At 41.8% G+C, this 21,769-nt stretch overlaps 4 protein-coding genes across 9 annotated transcripts; 3 read left to right on the top strand and 1 right to left on the bottom strand.

Moving 5' to 3' along the window:
• Nucleotides 1–1,573: 1,573 nt before the first annotated feature.
• Nucleotides 1,574–3,527, top strand: LOC102304239. The gene is made up of 6 exons (XM_005945384.3): nt 1,574–1,743; nt 1,912–2,050; nt 2,181–2,340; nt 2,486–2,559; nt 2,801–3,031; nt 3,123–3,527. The coding sequence occupies exons 1-6, from the start codon at nt 1,703–1,705 to the stop codon at nt 3,165–3,167; spliced, it is 690 nt and encodes a 229-aa protein (XP_005945446.2). The 5' UTR covers nt 1,574–1,702; the 3' UTR covers nt 3,168–3,527.
• Nucleotides 3,528–3,966: 439 nt separating this feature from the next.
• On the top strand, nt 3,967–9,021 carry LOC102304541 (F-box only protein 39). Of its 3 annotated transcripts, XM_042213510.1 has the most exons (7): nt 3,967–3,987; nt 5,770–6,296; nt 6,418–6,589; nt 7,227–7,535; nt 7,749–7,973; nt 8,560–8,739; nt 8,831–9,021. In XM_042213510.1, the coding sequence occupies exons 2-7, from the start codon at nt 5,851–5,853 to the stop codon at nt 8,954–8,956; spliced, it is 1,458 nt and encodes a 485-aa protein (XP_042069444.1). In that variant the 5' UTR covers nt 3,967–3,987; nt 5,770–5,850; the 3' UTR covers nt 8,957–9,021. The 3 variants fall into 3 exon arrangements, with proteins under 3 accessions (XP_042069444.1, XP_005945448.1, XP_005945447.1); XM_005945385.3 differs by lacking the exon at nt 3,967–3,987 and having other exon boundaries at nt 5,293–6,296; XM_005945386.3 differs by lacking the exons at nt 3,967–3,987; nt 7,749–7,973 and having other exon boundaries at nt 5,282–6,296.
• Nucleotides 9,022–9,540: 519 nt separating this feature from the next.
• On the top strand, nt 9,541–14,388 carry slc25a1a (solute carrier family 25 member 1a). 3 transcript variants are annotated; one of them, XM_005945388.2, is made up of 10 exons: nt 9,545–10,124; nt 10,517–10,624; nt 10,701–10,800; nt 11,499–11,637; nt 11,718–11,802; nt 11,901–12,005; nt 12,131–12,246; nt 12,327–12,400; nt 12,508–12,631; nt 13,968–14,388. In XM_005945388.2, exons 1-9 carry the CDS (start codon nt 9,893–9,895, stop codon nt 12,620–12,622), a joined length of 1,074 nt encoding a protein of 357 aa, XP_005945450.1. In that variant the 5' UTR covers nt 9,545–9,892; the 3' UTR covers nt 12,623–12,631; nt 13,968–14,388. The 3 variants fall into 3 exon arrangements, with proteins under 3 accessions (XP_042069446.1, XP_005945450.1, XP_005945449.1); XM_005945387.2 differs by having other exon boundaries at nt 9,546–10,124; nt 12,508–14,388; XM_042213512.1 differs by lacking the exon at nt 10,701–10,800 and having other exon boundaries at nt 9,541–10,124; nt 12,508–14,388.
• nle1 (notchless homolog 1 (Drosophila)) lies at nt 14,195–21,469 on the bottom strand. Of its 2 annotated transcripts, none has more exons than XM_005945389.3 (13): nt 21,301–21,469; nt 20,603–20,757; nt 20,224–20,444; nt 19,969–20,048; nt 19,803–19,879; nt 19,619–19,716; nt 18,619–18,811; nt 17,724–17,859; nt 17,337–17,383; nt 17,050–17,252; nt 16,752–16,911; nt 16,598–16,668; nt 14,195–16,480 (listed from the first exon to the last, which is right to left on the bottom strand). In XM_005945389.3, the coding sequence occupies exons 1-13, from the start codon at nt 21,452–21,454 to the stop codon at nt 16,468–16,470; spliced, it is 1,608 nt and encodes a 535-aa protein (XP_005945451.1). In that variant the 5' UTR covers nt 21,455–21,469; the 3' UTR covers nt 14,195–16,467. The 2 variants fall into 2 exon arrangements, with proteins under 2 accessions (XP_005945451.1, XP_005945452.1); XM_005945390.3 differs by lacking the exon at nt 21,301–21,469 and adding an exon at nt 21,098–21,268.
• Between the last annotated feature and the right edge of the window lie 300 nt (nt 21,470–21,769).

Here is a 21,769-nt window from a genome sequence, read left to right as displayed (position 1 = left end):
TCTTTTTCTCTATTAAGATGATCCCACACTGCTTAAATAATGATAAGGTCTTGGCTCTGGGGAGGCCAATCCTTGAATTCGGCTGTATGCTTTTACTGCATTTGGCAGTGTTTTGGGATCACCGAAAAATGAATGGTGTTTCATGGTGGATCCGCATCTGACGGAACCAAAAATTCCACCTTTGGATTCATCACTCAATAAGTCCTGTTACCACAGATTTTTGATCCAATTCTTGTGGAATTTGGTTTTATTCCTTAATAATGTCTTCTTGAAAGCCATCCTTCCACTGAGGCCATTTCTGATAAAGCTTCATTGAACAGTAGATGGATCAACTGAAGGGTCAGATGCATCTCTCAGATCCTCTGTCAGGTATGTCTCACAGAGGATCTGAATTTTTTAGCATTTCTTAAGCACATGTCTTCCAGATACTGTTCATCTGTAGACAGTATATTAGGCCGACCACCTATTTTGATTAGCCCTGCCACAGACTGGCGACCTGTCTAGAGTGTACCCCGCCTCCCGCCCTAAGACAACTGGGATAGGCTCCAGCCGCCCTCCGACAGTGACAAAGATAAGCAGAAGAGAATAGATGGATGGGGACTTTGTCCAGTTTCCTCAAAATTGTTTAGGATACACTGCACTCCATCCTGAGATGTGTCATGTTTTCAGCTAATAGCTCTTCTCTCACCTTGTGGGTGCAGATATACTATTTTATGTCTGTCAAACATATCTTCGACATTTTTCATAGATTCAAACAAATGTCTATATTTTTGCAACAGGCTTCCAGTGACAAAGTGCCTATAGATATTATTTAAAATTGGTTATATGCTAAATTGTCTGGTTCGTCCCTTGAGTTAAATTCCATTTTTATGCTTGAATGATTCATAGGTCAGTGTTCAGAGACAGGCAATGTCCAAGGGAAAGCTCTGAAATACTTTCAGAAAGCCTGGAGAACTATTGGTCAAGACCACTTTAAAAAGTCTGGCTCCTTGGAAATAAAATATATAAAAAATGAGCAGTTGCTTGAGACTTTTGCACAGTACTGTATAACAGGCTATCATATGGAAGGAACCCAAGTGGATTACAAGTACCTTGCTCAGTAGAAAGTAAGGTAGGGAATGACCAGTTCATCTCCCAATGATGTTTCCCACTCACCTGCACCATCTTTCTACACGTTCACCAGGTCTCAGTCTAATTAGCCACACACCAATCTGAAACCTGAATATGTGAATATTTAACCTGATATTTCATCAGCCGTCAACTGTCAAATCTGAGAAGCATAGTGAATAATTTATCAAAGCAGAAATCATACAGACGGACAAAGCTCAAATAGCAGCTAATTTATTCATTGATAGTGACCTTATGTTTGAAAATAAACTTATTTTGTGTTGTTTACTCGTGGGGAATAGTGGAATTACAATATGATGATGATGTTGGGGCAAAGCCGACTCCAACACTCAGAGAATCACCTGATCATGCTTTACAGAAACCTGCTTGTGAGCTATTCAGACACATCAAATATTGAAAGCCTGGAGTTTCCGTTTCACACACAGTGAGGGAGGGATGAGAGCAGTGAGAGAGCAGGCAGACAGAGCAGTGGAAGAGAGGGAAAAGCTAAAACAAATAAATAAATAAAATAGACCAAGTGGGATTAAGAAGAAAAACCCAGCAGTCACCCTGGGAGGGTCACACGTGAGGTGGGATGGAGGGAGAGAATGAGGAAAAGGGCCAGAGCATCGAAAGGTAAGGCGAGGGGAGAATGAATGTTTACGACTAATCAGATCGCCCTGACTGTAACAATAGAGGCTGATCCCTTGTAAGGCAGCTGGTGACTGATTGGCTGATAACCTTGTAGTCAGGCGGTTAGGAGGGCATGTTTTTTAATTCTTCTGTCTCTCTTTCAAACTTCAGTGGGATAACTTTTACTCAGGCCGAAACAGTGACTCAGAGTTGTGGCAAGGACAGCGATGAGTCACAAAGCCTCCAGGAACCAGATGAGGAAGACCAGACTGATGGAGGACACTATGATGGAGATGGAGAGCCAAGCCAGGTCAGATGAGACAAAACCACATAAATGAAATATAATATAAACAAAACCTCTATCGATCACAGTCAGTGCAACTCATATGAAACAGCAAATGAGCATTTAGCGTGTCATTTTGTTTGTGTGCTTGATAAAGGGTGCAGACGATCAGTGCAGCGGTGCAGAAGTGTTACCAGACAGCACCCTGGTAGCCACAGACACCCAGGACGATACTGGGTGCCTCCCATCGTCCTCCCTGCAGACAGAAGAAGAGTTGTCCCCCATTTCTGTGTTATCTCATCCCTCTAACACACAGAGTAGGTCACACTCACAGCTGACAGATGCATGGGGCCAGCAGGGTGCATTTATTGAAAGCACTTGCTTGTGTGAGACTATTTAAATGTAAATGGGTTAGAGCCAATGCTGCTTAAGTGCTTTTCTTTGCCATTTGTGTTTTTATAGATCACCCACCTGAACCCTGCTGGTACTGCTTGAGGTCTCTTGACTCGGAGTATCGCCCTGAAACTACAAAACAGGTTTTTAAATTCATGACAAAATATATTTTCCATTAGAGGGAGTGTTGAGAAAATGCTTCATGCATTCCCCATTCATTTAGTTTTCTCTAATGTAACACACACATATAAAATAATAGAGGATTTGTTATTGCTGTGCATTTTTTTGTGTAATTTTTAAAGACTCGAATTAAATTTAAGCCAGAAGTCACTGTGCACAGCTCTTTTCTCTACTGTAATGCAGACCTCTGCTTTTCTTGAACAGCAGGACGACTCTGATTCGTCACCGCTGCCCTCTAGTGGTCAAAAAGTGAGCTACCAAACAGACCCTCGCCCACACTTTGGTGTAGCTTGGTCGTCCCACTCGCCGTGTCACCCACTGTGGGGAAGCGAGGGGCCCTGCAGGGGACAGAGAAACCAGGAAGTGCACTATCAGACACACACCTGTCCACACTGCCATCTGGACTTGCCCCCTGACACACTACGCTGGCATGAGGTTTGGCTAAGCTAAGCCCACGTAGACATAAATAGATCATCACTAAAGATACCGCAGTTTATGTCACTCTGCTTTCTTTCTGTCTGCACAGGCAAAGTGTCTGCTGTTTGAAGATCTGAGGAAGTCAAACAAATAGATGAAGAAAACGTTTCTTTTTTGTTATTAAAAATAGTGTCTGCTGTCTAAATTAGAATATTCTCAGGAAGCCTTTAGCGTGTTAGTGTTGTGCAGTATCTGCTTGTGCTAGTAAATATCTATCTATTTATTGCACTTAAGCTTTGTCATCACTATTCCTCACTTATTATTATATTATTATTTTTACTCAGTGTTGAACTTCTGTGACTTTAACTGAGCAAGGTGAAGTCATCCTCTGGTCTACATCCCTATGTACATCCCTATGTAAAAAATGACCATGTGCACGTTAGCATATGCTACTTCCGGTGCGGAAACTCCTGTGGGGAGCTTTGTTTCCGGTGTCCTATTCACGCCCTGTTTACGGTCCAAAACAAGTAAAGCAAATGAATGAATCAAGCGGCGATTTACATTTCTATAGATGTCTTGGGCATTTACCCAATATATCTGTAAATGATGTTCATCGACTGGTCGATATTTTTTTCCCGAGCCTCAGAGCAAAAGAGAAAAGGGATTCAAATGTTATATTTCTCAGCTGTCCCTCGTTTATCGCGGGTGTTATGTTCTAAAAATAACCAGCGATAGGTGAAATCAAGTAGCCAATTGTATTTTTTGACGGTGCAAAACGTTTGGTGGACATCGTGGACATACAGTACTGCACTTCAGAGTCACACTGCTAGCAATCATCACGGAGGAGATCGTCTGCAGTGGCAGGACACAATGTGACGTAAAAAAACGTGCAAACTTGCACTAAAAAAAATCTGTGAAACAGCGAGGTGAAAGGTGGACCACGTCATTAGCGAGGGACCACTGTAATTTTGAAGGTAAGTCACAGCATACCCTTCGTAAATACTAATGTATAGAAACTCTTACCATTCATTTTTTGTGTGGCTTTTTTCACGGTTTGTTAACATGCTGTGTAGGTGTGTACTTGACTAGCTGATATCGACATAACGGGGGAAAGATCTGGTTTGACTATTCTTCACCTGTAGTTTGAATGCTGAACATTTGCCTGTTTAAATCATAAGACCAGTCACTATACAGAGATGTGCTTCTGAATGTGGACGATGTGTCTTCTGCTGCAGTAATGCGGTTCTGCTTGTGTTGAGCGATGTAAACAACTGATTGATCTAAACTCTTTAAACGTCAAAATTGATCATTAGATTTTTTATGACACAACAGTGGTGAGTGTTCCCACCTTCTGCTCTTTGTAACTTAACGCGATCTTTCCGTTTTCGAGTTTTGGACATGATTTTGGAGTATATCTTCGCAGTAGCGATTGACCGCAAAGTAAAGCTACCGGAAATGTACAACCCCACGTCCGGTCTCAAACCAGGAAGTTAGCATTTTCTCGTGCACAGGGTCAATTAAGATTTTTTAGATCTTTTAATTGTATTTTTTCAATAAATAATGTTAGAAATGGACGAAATGGCCCAAATATGCACTCACATTCTTATTTTATTTTAAGAAATTTTTTTTAACTTAAGATCTTTAGGCAGAACATTCTTATTGGATATTCATCAGGGGCATTATCATATACATGTCTTGTCTGTTGGATACACTGACAATAAATTCACCATTAGCACTGGACAGGTTTATTTGTGACTTAATGAGTTAATAAGTGTTTATAAGTAGGGTATATCTCAGTATGTTCTGTCTTTCCACTTCTCTATTTTTTAAATTTCATCTTTACTACAAATCCCCTTTTGTTTATTTCCCCTAATTCCTTTTTTTCTTTGATTTATCACACTCATTTGAGGTTTTTGACCTCATGCAGTCCAATCTGATGTCAAGGGAGCCTAAAAAGTAAAACTGATCAATAACAACCCATAAAAAAAGTTTCAAAAACAGCTCAAAATCCCCCCTATTGTGAAAAAATAACATAGTTTCCGTTTTTCCACATTCAGTTTATCTGCTGTCATGTAAATGTTAAATCATAAGAAAAAACTGCACTGGCTCAGCTCTTCAACTTCCATCTTAGCTTTATTCCCTTGTCTTTGTGAACTGCTGTCACAATGTGACCTATTGGCTTGTTTTTTTGGTGCAAAGTCCATCTTTTATGCAATTTTATCTTAGTTTACTTTACAAACCAAGACATTAAAGAGAAGCTATCTGTGTCAGTCAGCCTGTGACATGGTCCGGTGTGAAATTCAGGCAGATAAGGGAGTACCCGAAGAAAACCCAAGCAAACAGACTCAAACAGACTCAAGGAGGGGCAGCCATCTGACTGGTTGGTGGGTGAGGAGAGAAAACACAGACTTAGAAAGAGAGGATATAAAGTTTAATGGCATGCTGCAGTGGTATATACATGTGGGGAGTGAAAAGAGGCCATATACTAATGTTAAAATGAAAATGAGTCAATTACTATTCATTATAACGTGATTAGTTACAATTTATAAACCCTTCATAAAAGCAGCCTGTTTTAAAGGGAGTGAATGGAATGTCTTGAACAGAAAACTGAGCTGGTTCCTTGTGATGTCACAATATTCTGTGCCAAATTCCTCTAGAATCTCATTGGCTGTTGGACTCCTTGTGGCTGTAGGTAGTCTCCCTGTCATTCCTTACATATTGATGTAACATTTTTCAATGTTTTCTTTAACCTACAGTGGGATTAGCCTGTGTCCCACACATCTACTTTCACTGTGAGAGTACAAGCTGCAGAAACCTTGTGATCCAAATATTAAAACATGGAAAACCTAGAGGAGAGCATTGGGGAAGAAGAGAATTATGGCATTGATCAGGAATACAGTGATCCAGAGACAGGAGAATATTTCACTGATGACAGCTGTGACTGCATCTTAGACAGGAAAATCACGTGGCTGTCACTTCCTCGTCTGTGCTTGGAGCGTGTATTCAGTTTTCTGCCAGACCGGGATCGCAAAACAGCAGCTCTTGTTTGTCGTCAGTGGCACAACGTCATGCGCTCACCTTCTCTCTGGCGCCACCACCGTTTTCACTTCAGTGGTCGGATTTCCAAATTCAGGAAGCCAGATTACTCCTCTACCATTGCCTATGTGAGCCACCTGGGCGCCTACTTGGAGAGGTTGGAGGTGACTGTGTGTCCTCCAAGGAAAACCCAGGCAGCCCTGAGACTGAAGGGAGCGATCACTCAACTGTTTTCTGAGCTCATCAGGTAAAAGAGGCCTGTCTGAACCAACTCGTGGTTTTACACAAATTAGGGCCCCACTCTGTTACCCTGTGCAATATAAGTAAAAACTCACACTGCAACCTTATTATCATTGCGACCTCCACAGGGTGAGGGCCCCACTGCGCTCGCTAGCCGTCATGAACCTGGAGTTGGACAGAAGCGCTTGGACTTCAAGCCTCAGAGCCTCAGTGGTGGGCTGCCTGATTTCATTCCTCCAGAGAGGCAGCTCAAAACTCAACTCCATTTGTCTGAGCGGGATGCGAAACTGCATCCATCAGGTGACTACAGCACACATCCTAAGATAATGTTTCAGCAGCTATATGTCACCACCCAACTTCCAGCTCTTCACTACAGTGCTAGAGTTATTTAAAACACAGAACAGATCTCATCAGCTGAGAACTGGAGCCGAAGTATTGTGTGTGTCAATTAATCAGTCTTCATATTGAATAGTAACTTACATTTTGGTGAAAAGTTACTAAAAGATGTTCAAATTCAGCGACATAAGACTACATTACTGAACTGAATTGAAGCTAAGTAGTTTAATATTCTAATTTAAATCAAATATCTTCTTTGTGATGCTTGATTCTTCCCTTAATGTTTTATAATAAATGCCACAATTTTAGTTACCAGTTTGCAGGTCTCCATATAAAGCTGCAGTAAGTTTGTGTTTAAAGCCTCTCCTGCCAGACAACCACAAGCTAGAAATGTTGACTTTTGGGTTCACATCAATCACAAACTCCTAAATATCAAGCCCAGTGGAGCTGTAACACTCCTTATTACTTCATAAATGGATTTCTGATAGTTTAAAGTCTAAGACCTCTCACTGGGCAATGTTTGCTTTCTAGGCTAGATTGATTATTATACTGATTGTGGTCTTCTTAATCTTTATATGGTTTCTGAACCTTTAACTTCAAGGGTTTGGAGCTGCTTTCTGCCTTGTTACATTATGAGACGCGCTTCTACCCCCGGTGCTATATTTCCTCTTTGGATTTGGAAGCATTCTTTTCTGGTTCGGTGAACGTCTACCTCAACTCCAGCGTCCCCGACAACCTGAGCCAGTTGCAGTGTCTCACCGATCTGAGGCTGAGTTACTCCTGTTTGTCAGATGAGCTTCTAATGGCACTCCAGCAAAGACACGGAGGAGGGAGGCGAAAGTCCAGCAGAGATGGCAATACCTTGCAAACATTTTTACTGCACTGCTGTCTTAAAGAACCACATCAACAGGTAAGCATGAAACGAACCTTTCAAGTGGCCTTATTTTATTATTGTGTGGGGATGTGTGAATGATGTAGCTGTGATCCCCAACAAAAACAGGATTCACTGCTTCTGTGGTTGGACACAATGTAATGGCAGATGTATAGATCCTGGGTAGCAAGACAGGGTTTAAAATACCCCCACAGGTCTAATTTCCATCTCCGCTTCTTTTTGTCTGTCAAGCTGATTTGTGGCAGCTCATGGGCAACTTTGGCATCAAGCTGCCCAGACCTCAAAGTCAAGATTTCAGTGAACCAAGTTGTTAACAATGATCGCCTCGCCAGGATGCTGCTGCCTGAGATTCCCCTGAGTGAATACTGCATGTCTGCTTTCTACTCGCCCAACGAAGACTGGAGTCCCAAGCCTCTCCTCAGCGACATACTGCCTCAGTACAGACACACCCTTCAGGTCAGGGTGCTGAGCAGGCAGCATTACAGAGTTCAGAGTGTAGATATGATATGTTAAAATGAATGCCTGCTCATTACAATCAGCACATTACTGTATGCTATATATATTACATCAGCTCATTTGAATTTGATCTGCAGAGGCTCTGAAGTTGAAATTAACAGACGTTCTCTCAACTTATGTCCACAAGCTTGGTTAGTCACAAGCAATGTCATTACATCTGCAACCAGGAATAACATTGCCTATTGGTCATTGTTTATGGCATTTATTGTGGATTATTGATGGGATTGTTACTAGATTTTTAAACAATCCCCAAGAAGGTTCAAATCCACTGGCTGGCTGGTGCCTTTCTTTGCGAAATCATTTAATGTGATACAACACATGAGTACTGTGTAAATGATGCTTCAAGAAGAGGGAACTGAAGGGCATGTGGCCTCGTCCCACAAACTTTACAAGAGATTGGCTGAGACAGTCTTTAGTAACACACTATGTTTAAAGAACTAAGCGTTGAATTAAAGAACAGCAGTTGCCTGATGGAGAACTGACTTAACATGAACCTAGTTACTGAATCAAAATCATTATCCTGCAGCATCTAAACCTGGACTTCGGTGCAAACAACTTCGATGAATCTTTGGATGAGGAGCTGTTGGAGCTGGTTAAAGTGTGTGAGCGTCTGGTGGAGCTGAGCATCTGCGCATTCTTGGAAATCCGAACTGTTGCGAGGCTGCTAGACATGAGTTTAACTCAAAGCTCCCTCAAAGAGATCCACGTAAGACAAAACAGCAATGTCAACCTGACTGCACACACAATAAAGATACACACACACTCACAATAATGCTTTTAAACATTTTATCTTGCAGGTAAGAATCTGCAGCTTTAATGAAGTTGCTGGAGAGGAGGAAGAAGCCCTAGAGGAAATGCTGTCTTCCTACCTTCATCTTCCTCCTGATCTGTGTTTTTCTGCCATAATTTACCCGTTTGAATAACACTTTCACGGGGATTTGTCGACCAGCAAAGGACAAACAAAAAAACAAATAAATGAGTGAAGCATAAAAAGCATCTTTTTTGCAAATAATCAAACCAAAAGAGTAATAACTGGCCATTTTTATGTGGATTGCCCACCCACTAGCTGTCTCTCACTCGCTCTCTCTGTCTCTTGCCTGTTTTTCTCTGGGGTGGTGTGAGTGGCAGTGGGGGGTGTGCATGGAAACACTGACCTAGTTTCTCAGCGAAGGGTGATGAGGGAAGCAGAGTGTGCACGTGTGTGCATGCATGCATATGTGTGTGTGGGAGAGCTCTATTTAAGGGAACAGGAGGCAACAGCAACATACCAAACTCTTGCTTACACAGCTCACGCCTAACTGCACATGAAGTCAAGTGTATTGTGGGCTTTCAGTCATATTCGTTTAATTTTTTTCTGTTATTATCATTATCTGTGCCACGACACCTCACCTCATTATTATTACGTATAGAGCTCGTACATAAAAAAGGATGTGGGCTAATGTAACATTTATCTAAATGCTGGGGTATTTTAATTTGGTTACTTGAAACATCAAGCACCATATCTGTATTTATCTGTACAGTAATGTTAATTCACCCCTCTTTCAGATTCTTATATTATATTCAATAATTTATTCAGTAAAGGCTTATAGTCGGATGATATAAATTTATCTCCGCACATCAGGCAAACAGCATCCTTCACCTGATTGGTCGCCAAAAGCCTCCGCCCCCTGTAGATCACGTGACCAAATAATGACATTAGGCAGCGCGGCGGATCAGCCGATGGTATGTCCAATCACCTGACCGCTGTTTGAATATTGATGCTCTGCCTGCCGCCACATTGCTACGCCTTTCCCATGCTGCTGCTGTTGTTGTTGTCTGATATTGTTTGAGTGGGACCGTCGTAAAATCGAGAAAGAAAAATGTCCTCGCTGCTTAAGCCATTTTCGGTGTGTGAGGGGCCTTGCGAGAGCTGCGGTGTGAGGAGAGGATGCCAGAGCTCGGCTCCGGATCGGCAGCCTCCATCCCAGCGTCCGGCGGCGGGCCTGGGCGCTGTGCCGGCACACCAGCGGTCGTACGCGGCGAGGAGGAGCCTTGCGGCTGCCGCGATCGGAGGGAGGAAAATAACACATCCCGGAAAGGCCATCCTCGCAGGTTGATTTTACGACCTATTCAGCCGGCAGATCCCCACCCCTGCTCTCATAGCCGCTTAGTGCTTGCCACACACAACCAGCGCAGACTAATCTCAATCTGTCGCCCATTAAGACTGACCATGCAGAACTGGGTCAAAGCTGCAGTGATGCTACTGCATGATGTAGCTGCACGTTAGTGTTAGTCTTTAATGCACCTCTGAGGTAATCTAAAAATGATGTAAGGGATGCTGAAGGGATTGTGCTGCAGAACCATCTCATCTTTTTGTTTTTTTCTTTCATGCGGAAGTAGAAAATGCTGGCAAGGTCTCTTTCCCCCCTTTGCTGCCCTAAGAACATTCAAGAAGAGTTGTGCACAGTGAGCGATTCTCCCTCTCCCCTTGTCTCCTCATTCAGGTGGCATCGCAGGAGGAATCGAGATCTGTATCACCTTCCCTACAGAGTATGTCAAGACCCAGCTGCAGCTAGATGCAAGAGTAAACCCCCCGCGATACAGAGGGATTGGTAGGTCACTGGGACATACATGTGAAGTTGGTCTTGTGCTGGTCTACTCACTCGTGGGCATGCTGTGTACTTACAGGTGACTGCGTGAAGCTGACTGTGCAAGACCATGGGCTCAGGGGGTTGTATAGAGGTCTCAGCTCCCTGCTGTATGGCTCAATACCCAAGTCTGCAGTCAGGTGAAGATGCATGTATCATATAGAGTAGTTTAATATAAAGATTATGTGAGAACCCCCCCCACACACACGCACACACTCGAAACAATTCAAAAGGAATAAAAGAAGCGTGGCTGTGATAGGGAAGCACTTGGGCCTCTTGCATCCTTTTGTTTTGCAGAATCACAGATGAGCTGGGTTGCAAACTTGAAACTGATGAAGCAGCTGACTGATGTTGAATCAGTGACACAGCATTTCTTAGTACTTAGTTAACCAGCATCTATGTTTTTCAAACTGGGCTTTTAAACATGAAAAGAGACCATAAAGAAAAAGCAGCAGTGTACACTCACTCTAGATAACGTTTTTGTCCTGTCTCCCCCCTCACCCCCAACCAGTAGCAGCAGATGACTGCCTCTCTCTAATCCTGGTTCTGCCGGATGTTTATTCCTGTTAAAAGAAAGTTTTTCCTTCCCACTGTCACCAAAGTGGTTGCTCACAGGGATCACCTGATAGTTGGGCTTTTCTCTGTAACTGTAGGGTCTTTACCTTACAATAATAAATGCCTTGAGGCAGCTGTTGTTGTGATTTGGCACTGTATAAATGAAATGGAATTGAACTGAATAGATAAATTGCATTTCAAACCAGCCGCTTTATTTGTTTTGATAACTTTTGCCAGTATTGCTCTGGTGGTGACCCGGTCAATCAACCAATCTTTCTTACAGGTTTGGCATGTTTGAAATGCTCAGCAATCCAATGCGAGATGCGACAGGGCGGCTAGACAACACACGGAGCCTCTTGTGTGGTTTGGGCGCCGGAATAACAGAGGCAATAATAGTGGTCTGCCCCATGGAGACGCTCAAGGTTCGTTGGAGGAGCGTGTGTGTGACTACACGGGTCTGTCGTGTCATCAGTGAGTAAACTGGTCTTATGAAATCTTGCAGGTGAAGCTGATCCACGACCAGTGCTCCCTCCGGCCTCGCTACAGAGGCTTCTTTCACGGAGTCAGCGAAATTATCAGAGAGCAAGGTAAGAGAAGGAAATCTAAAGCAGCCGAGTGGTTGTAACTACAGATGCGCACGTGTGCTTGCGTTTCACATTGAGTCAAACTGTTTTAACCCGTTCAGGCGTGAGGGGGACGTATCAAGGTCTAACGGCAACCGTGCTTAAACAAGGAACGAATCAGGCCATCCGATTTTATGTCATGAACGCACTTCGCAATTGGTACAAAGGTGAGAAAGTGTGCTTTGCTCCAATATCATGCAAGCGTACTGCCTGTTAGAGCAGTCACAGTTGACTGATGGGCTTCCCTCCCCATGGGTTGGACATTAATGCATGTTTGGATTTGACCTCTAAGGGGATGATTCCAGGAAAGAAATGCACCCAATCGTCACAGCCATGTTTGGAGCAACAGCGGGAGCGGCTAGCGTTTTTGGAAATACACCTCTGGATGTCGTTAAGACCAGGATGCAGGTAGGGAAGCATAAGTTCTAATGAATTTCTTGCTGTCGTCTGGTTATCTTTTTGAAAACCATTGTTTTACTGGTTTGTAGGGTTTGGAGGCTCACCGCTACAAAAACACAATGGACTGTGCCTTCCAGATCTTGAAACAAGAAGGACCGCAAGCGTCAGTAACTGATATCCTCCTTTTCTAGCTTGTCTTCGTTTTTTTTTGTTTTGTTTTTTTAAATCTTACATCTAACCTCATCTCGCCTTGTTGTCGTCCTCCTGCAGGTTTTATAAAGGGACAGTTCCCAGGCTTGGCCGCGTGTGCTTGGATGTGGCCATAGTCTTCGTCATCTATGAGGAGGTGGTCAAACTGCTTAACAACGTGTGGAAGACCCAGTAGACGGGAGAGGTGGGGGGAGCACAGACCAGTGCCTCATGCTATGCACAACTGAACACCTCTAATCTCGTTCTTGATCAATTTGATGGCCACGAGCAGATGACATGTCGTCTCGGCCAGTCTCCACACTGTTACACATTCTAAATAAATTAAAAGACTCTAAACAAAGTGACTGAAAAGGAAAAGCAGAGATGTTAGTTGCACCAAATAGTTCAATGTCAGACTAACAGGAGATGATTTGATTTTGAAGGGCGAGACGAGGGGAGGACGTGTTCGGTGCACCTGACCTAACTTGTAAGCTCGGTTTTGTAAATCTCATCATCACAAACATGATATAACAAATGGAAACGTTTTGACTCAAAGGTCCAAATTTAGAAGGGGAACAAAAGGGAAGAAAACACATGACCACTGTTTTAGCTTTTGATGACTGTTGTTACCTTACATGTTGTAGAGTGAACACTTTGTAACGAAACCATTAATGTGTCTTTTGACTCACTGAGTACTTACTATACTGAGCAGAGAACGACAGAGAGGGCGATGCTTTAACACATCTGTGCAGTGTTTCAACACATCATAGCGTTGCCGTTGCTTACCCTGCTGTGCTTGTGGCATCACCGCACTGTAACATTCACAGGATATCTTTTCTGTGTCTCTATGATGAACTCTGAGATGAACATTTTACAGCCGCTGCTGTGTACAAAGTATTGCTGCATGTATGTTACTGTGGCATCAGTCTAACACACTGACAGTGGCTCGCAGGCTGCTCAAGGCTACACAAACTGGTCTGGAGCCTGTGCCTCTCCAGCGGATCATTTCAGGGTCTCAACCTGTCAGAAGTGATGATTAATCTAGTGATGTAGGAAACAAATCTGCATGTAGCGCAGTCTTTACACGGGGATTTGGTGAGCTTTTGGTTGCTAATCTGGTAAGATTCTTAAAGCTTTGAATTCTCTACAGCAGCACACGAAGGCTTCATTTGGGAATATTTGATCCGTATTGCTTTATTCTGACCCTCAGTCTGAACCATTTAAGCAAATGCAGGCGTGAAGCATGGGGGGAAGAAAGGTTGTGCCAAGCTGAAAATAAGCCATATTACTTTAATAATCTTCAATCTTCAGCTGTTCTGCTTATGGATTCACTCATCAAAAGGACTAATTGGACATTAAGCAATTTTAAGATTCTTTAACTGAAGGTCAAGCATCTCAAAAGCTAAAGATTGCTAAAATTGCTAATTAGCTCCTCTAATTTACTTCAGTACTACAAGTTTTCAAAATATTGGCACAATTTATAATTTTTAATCTGCAACATGTAGTAAACATATTTTTTTTCCTCCATATCACATCTACAGCGCCTGAAACTTCCACAGTACCATGTCAGAAGCTCAATCAATGGGGGAGGCTCAGATTTGATTGACCTGGTGGCACCACAGAAGCCTTTGTCCTCTTTGCCAAACTGCTTCAGCAGGATCTCTAGCATAACGTCCTCAATAGCAGAAAATCTTTAAACCATGAGCAGCAAAATATTGTTTGTTTAGGTCTCTACCACCGTTTTCACTTATTAATGCACTTTTTAAAAAAAAACAAAAAACTGTTTGGACTTTGTGTTTAAGGTTTACTGCTTTTCATACGTAGGGGAAACAGCATTTGAGATTTGGCAGTCACTGTTGATCCCTGCTGGGCACATTAAAGGTTTGGTGTTTTTGTTGAAAACCATCAATGCTCATGTATGATGCATATAACCAGATATTACTAATAAACTTGTGATTATTATGCCTGAGTGAGTGAGTTTGATTACTCTGGTCTACCAAAAAAAAAAAAAGAAAAGAAACGTTTGCTACTGGGAACTTCAGACCAGATCTTAGTCTACTTATTTTAAATAATTACAGAAAGCGTGTCCAATTTATGTTTCGACAGTTCAAAATAGCACAATATCTGGGTTTCAATTTCCCACTAAAGATGCTTTGATCCATTTGTTTTGAAAACAAACCACAAGATGATACCAGAGTCGTGTTTAAGCAGATTTCTGCCGATTTAGCTCAAAATAATGAGGTCAGAGTGCTAAAACATGTTTGAGGCACTTGCTTTTCCGTTTGTACTGCACATCAATCTCACTTTGCAAGAACCAACAGCAGTTACCAATCATGCTCAGGATTAAAAATTTCCCTGATATCAGCTTCCATCACTGTTATATCTTGATGAAATCTTTCCCCGTGCTGATCACAGAGATTTGGTGGACAAAGTGGAGAATGTAAAAAGTGCCCCTTCAGTAAACTGGCACTCATTAGCTGATAAGCTTTCAGGATGTTATCCACCAGCTCAGTATAAACCTCTGCTCAGTGATTGCCAAGAAAATTCTGGAAAACCTGCTGCTGATTCAGTTGGCTTTAGTTTCCTTTTGAACTCATCCTCAAACATTTATTCACAGATTTCAGGACCAACAAAAAACACCTTCCTTAAATTTGGCCTCACTTGAGAATAAACATATTTCTTAAATGCCAAAAAGAATCACTGCTTCTCTCTGGTCATCATTGTCGTCCAATACTTCAATGTGCCACACAAAAATGATTTTCAGATGTGGAGCTGGCACGTGTTAAAGTTCAGGTGAAAGAATCCAAGCAGCAAAATGCTTGTTAACCAGGTTAACATCCTTCACTGCTGAATCCCAACAATATCCAACTGTTTATATTTTTATCAACAGTCATAATGTAAACAGTGAGTCACTGCACAGTAGTTTGAATAAGTTCAAGTTCCAGCAAACAACCAACAGCCTAATTACATCAGAGGACAGTTTGAAGTGGCTTTAAAACCTGACAAGGTTCTGTTGAAGGCACAAAACTGCTGCTTTCACTGATTAGTTAAAAATATTTATTTATACAGTAAGAACTGCCATTACATATTTCTGGAAATCTTGATTTTATAAACAAATCCGATGATTGGCGGTGGAGTTCATACCTAACAGAGCTCAATACACTTCCCATTTAGGTAAATAATGAATATATTTCACATGCTGGTTTCCACCAGTGCTTTTATAATAAACGATCACTTAAAGTGGATGAACACTTTAAGCTGATTCTTGAGTGTGATCAGGAAACTAATATAAACATGCTGATTTATATTTACATTCCTGTAACAAAAATGGTCAACCTGGCATTTCCAGTGCGGGCTGTGACTCAAACAGAGTTGGTGACACTTGGCTTCACCACAGAGGCAGAAAAATCAGCAGATTGCAGCTTTGCTGACAGGAGATTAAAGGCTGAAGGAGCACGGCGAGCACCATCTGCATTTACATCACAGAGGAAGGCTTCACTGCCCCCACCCGATACTCACAGTTTATCTAGTGAGGCCTAAGGTGACACAGTAGCAAACACGGTCCTGAAAATATGCAGTTCCTTGCTCCAAAATAGGAAACCATAAACATGTGTCAGGATCGGTTTCAATAGATGCACAACCTTGTTTGGCTTTTAACCACATGTGCATGGCAACTGAGCACGTTTCTGAAGCCATGTCAGAGCGCCTGATCTAAAATTGAATTGTATACCAAGATGAGACGATAATAGGAGATGGTATACTACACATTACAATCTACTTGCAATAAATTTAAGAGGCAGATGATTTTACATTCTGGTTCATCCGATTGCTTTTAAGCTCTTGCACTGTTAATATTCCCACATGGGCATTTGTATTGTGACTGCATTTGCATTCTCTGACACTCCCACTAGTGACAGATACTTATGAAGTCAAATGGGTAATTAGATAAAGTCTAGCTGCCCTTGTTCCAGCTGTCAGCTGTTTGGAAGGAAATGATGTGACAATCCTTTGTCAAAGTCCAGAAATAGAAGAGAATTGTGGTTATCTTCTCCATCTAAAGAAAGAAAGAAAGAAAAAAAACAACACAAGGTAGATGTTTTAGGTGTGCAGAAATGCTGAAACTCTGATAAACAGATGGATGGATGGACAGGTTGACTGGAATCATACTCACATTCTGAGACACTTGTCTTTTCCGCCACTGGCCACTCTCTGCCCATCAGGACTCCAGTCCACAGCGTAAACCTGCACGGATAAGACTTAAGGTAATTCAGGAACAGTAATCAGCATTTAGAAGGAAGTATTTATATCAAATTTCCTTCCCCCACCTCATCAGCATGACCTGGCAGGTCCATGTTGAGCTTCCCACTCTTAATATCCCACACTTTAAGCGTGCTGTCGCTGCTGCCGCTGACCAGCAGCCTGCTGTCTGCTGACCATGCTATTTGATACACTGATGCCACATGGCCACGCAGGGACATTAAGTACCTGTGGGCAAAAGGACACAAGCAGGTAGAGTCATAATCTCTAAGATGTACATCTTTGGCTGTACAGCACCATCGCCTGGACAAAAGTTGTATTACTTGCAAATTAATTTATTATTCCTTGTGATGGTGATTCTCTTACTTTCCAGTGCGTCCGTCCCAGATTTTAACAGACTTATCGAAGGAGGCAGAGGCAAGAAGCCTGGTGTCTGGGGAGAAGAGCACTTCATTGACCAGAGCGCTGTGGCCCGTCATCCTGGCCAAAGGCTTTTTGTCTTGTGCAGGATTCCACAAGAACAAAGTGAAATCATCTGAGCCGGAAACCAAGCGCTCTGGAGCTGAGCCCTGCAGCAGAAGATAAAGGTCAGGGCGCTAAAACAGGGAGGAAGGACATGTGACTTTTTACAAATCTCAACAAAGGGTACCTACCCTGACTTTATTATATCTCTCTAAGGCTTTCTCCTTCAGCTCTTCCACTGGAGAGAAGAAGAAAAACTTGTTATATGAAAACAACCCCCTTTAACTTTGTGAGACCAGAAAGGTGACCGAACACACAGCAGCCATGCTAGCTGTATCTGTGCTGCCAAAACACTCTAATATCACACATTTTTTGCTACTAAAAAAAACCTGTCTAAATGGTAAAATGTCAGACCGTGTGGTGCATATGTGACACTTTGTTTTCTGGAGTCAAACCTATTAAAAAGTAAATGCTAAACCCCCCCAAAACAAAACAAAAACAAACACTCACCATACATGGCAATGATCAGTTACTAAAAATCAGAATGTTAAAGAACATGCAAGTGTTTTGGGTCTTACATGATCCAGTGAGATCCTGAGGGTTGACAGTGGCATTTGCGGGTTCAAAAGCTCCTGTACGCAGGACATAGTCAGTGCTGAGAGCCAGGGTGTTGACCCAGTGGGCGTGGCCCTGCAGAGTCCTGCATTGGACACCCTGCATCAAAGAGATGAAACTAAACACACGTTTCATCCAAACACTTCACGGATTTCTCTTTGCTCTTATCCTCATCCTCTCTGTGGCCATTAAGATTTTAGTGTCTCAGCCACACATGAACATGCTGTTAATAAGTCTAATCATAAAACCTTTCAACTAACCTGCACAAGGGCTCTCTAAGAGCAACAATTTTTTTATGTTAACAGTATGCATATACTTGAAATATAATAACCAGCCATTTTGTTAGGTACACATGCTCAACTGCATGTTACCACAAATATCTCATCAACTTCACAGCAGAAGCTCAATGGGTTTAGACATTTAGATGTGAAGTCATGGCCAGAACGACCTGCTGAAGTTAAAAACAAACATCATAAAGGGGAAGAAAGGTGAGTTTGAAGGTGGTCGTTGGCGCCAAATGAGCTGATATAAGTATTTCAGAAACTGCAGATCTGCTGGGATTTTCCCCACACAGCTGGCAGCAGCAGCTCTCTGGGTGAAAATGCCTTTCTGATGCCATAACATTTGTCTATATTAGCATTATTAGCCTACATTCTTTATGCACAAGGAACAAAAAACAAACAAAAGAAAAACAATAACTAAATAAAAACAGTGAACTGGATTACTCATGTTTCATGCACAAGAATACACACCAATATTGTTTAACATATTAATGAAAAAAAACAAACAAACAAAAAAACCCCCATACCATATCACTCTTATAACCTTTAAAACCATATATTTCACACACAGACTTACATCTTTTGCTCTCCACACTTTGACAGTCCTGTCCTGGGACGAAGTGTACAGAAGTCCATCTCCTCCCCATTTCACGCATGTCACTGATTGAGTGTGCCCAGTCAGGATCTTCTCACATCGTCCCAACACTGTGTCCCAGATACGTATTGAGCCGTCCTTAGAGCTGCTGGCCAAGTACCGACACTCTGGATTACTGAAAGGGATAAGAATAAAAACAACTATAAGACCACAAAGTTTAAGTTAGTCCAACATGATAATCAAATTATAATCAATACCTGCACAGTTGCAATGTAGTGACTTCACATTTAAGGGAAACTAACTTCTTGTGTCTGTAACTTTAAGGCATTTCTGAAACCTTGTGATTTATTTGTTTGCCAAAACTACTCTGACAATTACAGCACATTTCCAACACAGTATTGTTTTTCCAACAGCCTAAAAAACAGACACTCTCTCCATCCTGCTGTTGAATAAGTAGTTTAGATATATCTGAACATATATTGGCTGCCTGACTCAAAGGATGTGCCTCTTCCTGAATAACTTAAGAGTCCAAGTCTGATCTACAATATCATTTGTATAACTGTAAATTACAAAATGCTTTTAAATTAAGTTTGGCTTCTTATGAAACAGAATTCATGTGTTACAGTTTCATTTCACAGTGCAATATTTCAGTGGAGTGTTTCTGTAATTGCTATGCAACTAACTGCCATCTCTATAAACACATTTATACAGATTATCAGTCAAGGGAAGAGATTTTTGGTAGCTCAAGTCGTTTTGCTTTTACTTGTAGTCCAGCTGTAGTTCACAAATCACAGGATTTATCTGCATGCAGATCCATGTGAAGAGCAAAAGACTATTTTTTCCCTAAAAACTCAATTTTTAGAAAGGAGTAAAAGTACTGTACATTTTTTTTAAGTTTCGTATATAAAATGGGTCTGAATGAGAGATCTGCAGTCAAATAACAGAGAAATTCAGGGAAGTGAAAAATAGATCGAGTGCTCACAGATGAAGAGGTTCCCAGCAGAGCCAAGTGATCCATTTGGTGTGTCCTGTCAAAGTCCTCCCTATCTGCGCACCAGTCACTGGATCCCACAGACATATCTAGAGAAAGAGAAAAATAGAAAGGTTTAATGAATGCATCTTTGAAACCTAATTATGGATCACGTGTGTTTGTTTTTGAAGCACACCTGACTGTTCTTGCATCCTGAAGCCAGCTTCTTTCCATCAGGTGACCAGGCAATGCTCAATACCCAGTGTGTGTGTCCTAAAATGAACAATGGTGTATTAAAGCAATCAGTCACTTGAAGTTCAATGATTATCAGATCATGCTGCCTTGTAGATGTTATTTTATACCCCTGGATGTGTGGTGGGGCGTCTCAGTTGTCAAGTCCCAGAAGCGCACCGTGGTGTCACCTGAACCACTGGCCAGATATCTGAAATAAAAACAGACAAATGGATCAATGTTTAAATCTAATTAGAGGTGTGATGTCACAACATAATTCCATTTTCATATACTGTTACACAACTCCAACCCAAAAGGTACAAGAGATTATGACAAACTGGCAGAGAAAAGCTGACATCTGTTCACTTTGTGTCAAAGGTACCCACTTGCCAGTGGGGCTGAAAGCGACTGAGATGACGGCCTCAGTGTGTCCCTGCAGTGTGCTGGTGCAGCGTGTCACAGCCCGAACCCTGAACAGAGCTTGAGGCTGGTACACCACAGGCAGAACTTGTTCGGTTTCAACCCCAAGAGCCTTAACGCATGTCCCCAGGCTGGACACCACCTCCATCTCCCCTTGCACAAAGAATGCCAGCGGGACTGGCTCCTCCTAGAGTGGATGACAGCAGGAAAAAAAAAGAAAAGAAAAGAAAAAGCATGTTTACTAGATATTCAATTCAAAATTGATATCATGACCATCATATTTGATTATTTCAATCTGGGCTATACATTTACACAAAACACTGTATACTTATGCTGTATAATTACCTTCTGAAGCAATGCATTGCAGACGAGCTGTAGTTTGTCTTGGGTAATGTCTAAAGGCACATCGAAAGGTGAACCCAGAATCTCCCCATTCTCGTCCTGAAACTGTATCAAAAGCCGCTCCACGTCCTCACTCGACATGTCTGCTTCAGGTCCACCTGTTAAGAGACCATATTTTAAAAATGTTTAACATTTCTACAAAAAATACAATAACATTTCAGAAGAAATACCAAATGCAGATAGACAACGCGCAAACAATGTTTCAAAATGTGGAAGTCTTAGTGGTGCTGCATTACTAACATACACTGATATCGCTGTGCATCGCCCTAAACGTAGTTTAATTACAAAGCACTCCTCAGTTTTTCAGCTAGCTAAAGTCAACGAGACAATGTCTAACATCAGTTCATTCAAGTTAATTTAAACAAACGAAGCAACAGGGAGCATGTTGCAGAGCCATGTAAAAAAGTTATTACGAAAACTTCAACTGAATTGTCCTACCTGAATATTTGCTTTGGTTTACTGTTTTGCTAGCTGACTAGTCTGTCAAGCTAACCGAGCTAGCTTGCCGTTAGCCAACAGTTTAACAATCTATATCCTTTCATAGCCGAGCCCAGGCCAGTACGATAACTGTAACTTGTTTGGACAACTGCGTCCGGGTTTATACGACATTACACTGTAAAATAACTGTGCTAAAGCCTTACCTTTAGAGCGGTAGCGGCGAGATAAAGATTCCCACGTGTGTACCACCGCAGAGCCTTTAAATGAAAGATATGTAAAGAAGTCGTCGAAGATCACGTCAGTTAACGGGTTCACGCAATGAATTATGGGAAGTAGCCGTGCTACTTCCTTCTCCATAGACGGAGTCCAGTCATCTTTACTTTCATAACGTCTCTGTGAGATCGAGCTTTCTTAAATGTCCTATTTTATGAACTGGACAGGAAACTAACTTTCACAGGGGGGGCATTTACTCACATGTTCTCAAACTTTTTATTCCATATTTTATTCCATATTTATTTAGATATATAAAAAAATGGATAGAAAAATATCCATATTTATTCAGTTTAAATAAATAAATAAATAAATAAATGAAAAAATATGCTTGCACTCCCACACCTTATGCATAATTACAACTATACACTTAGTGTAGACTCGGAGAAATGTAGCCAGGAT

Source organism: Haplochromis burtoni, unplaced genomic scaffold, assembly GCF_018398535.1.
Source record: "Haplochromis burtoni strain Fernald_Lab_line unplaced genomic scaffold, NCSU_Asbu1 Contig_447, whole genome shotgun sequence".
Lineage (NCBI taxonomy): Eukaryota > Metazoa > Chordata > Actinopteri > Cichliformes > Cichlidae > Haplochromis > Haplochromis burtoni.
Note: the sequence above shows the minus strand (reverse complement) of the source record. Positions and strands in the feature narration are given on the sequence as shown.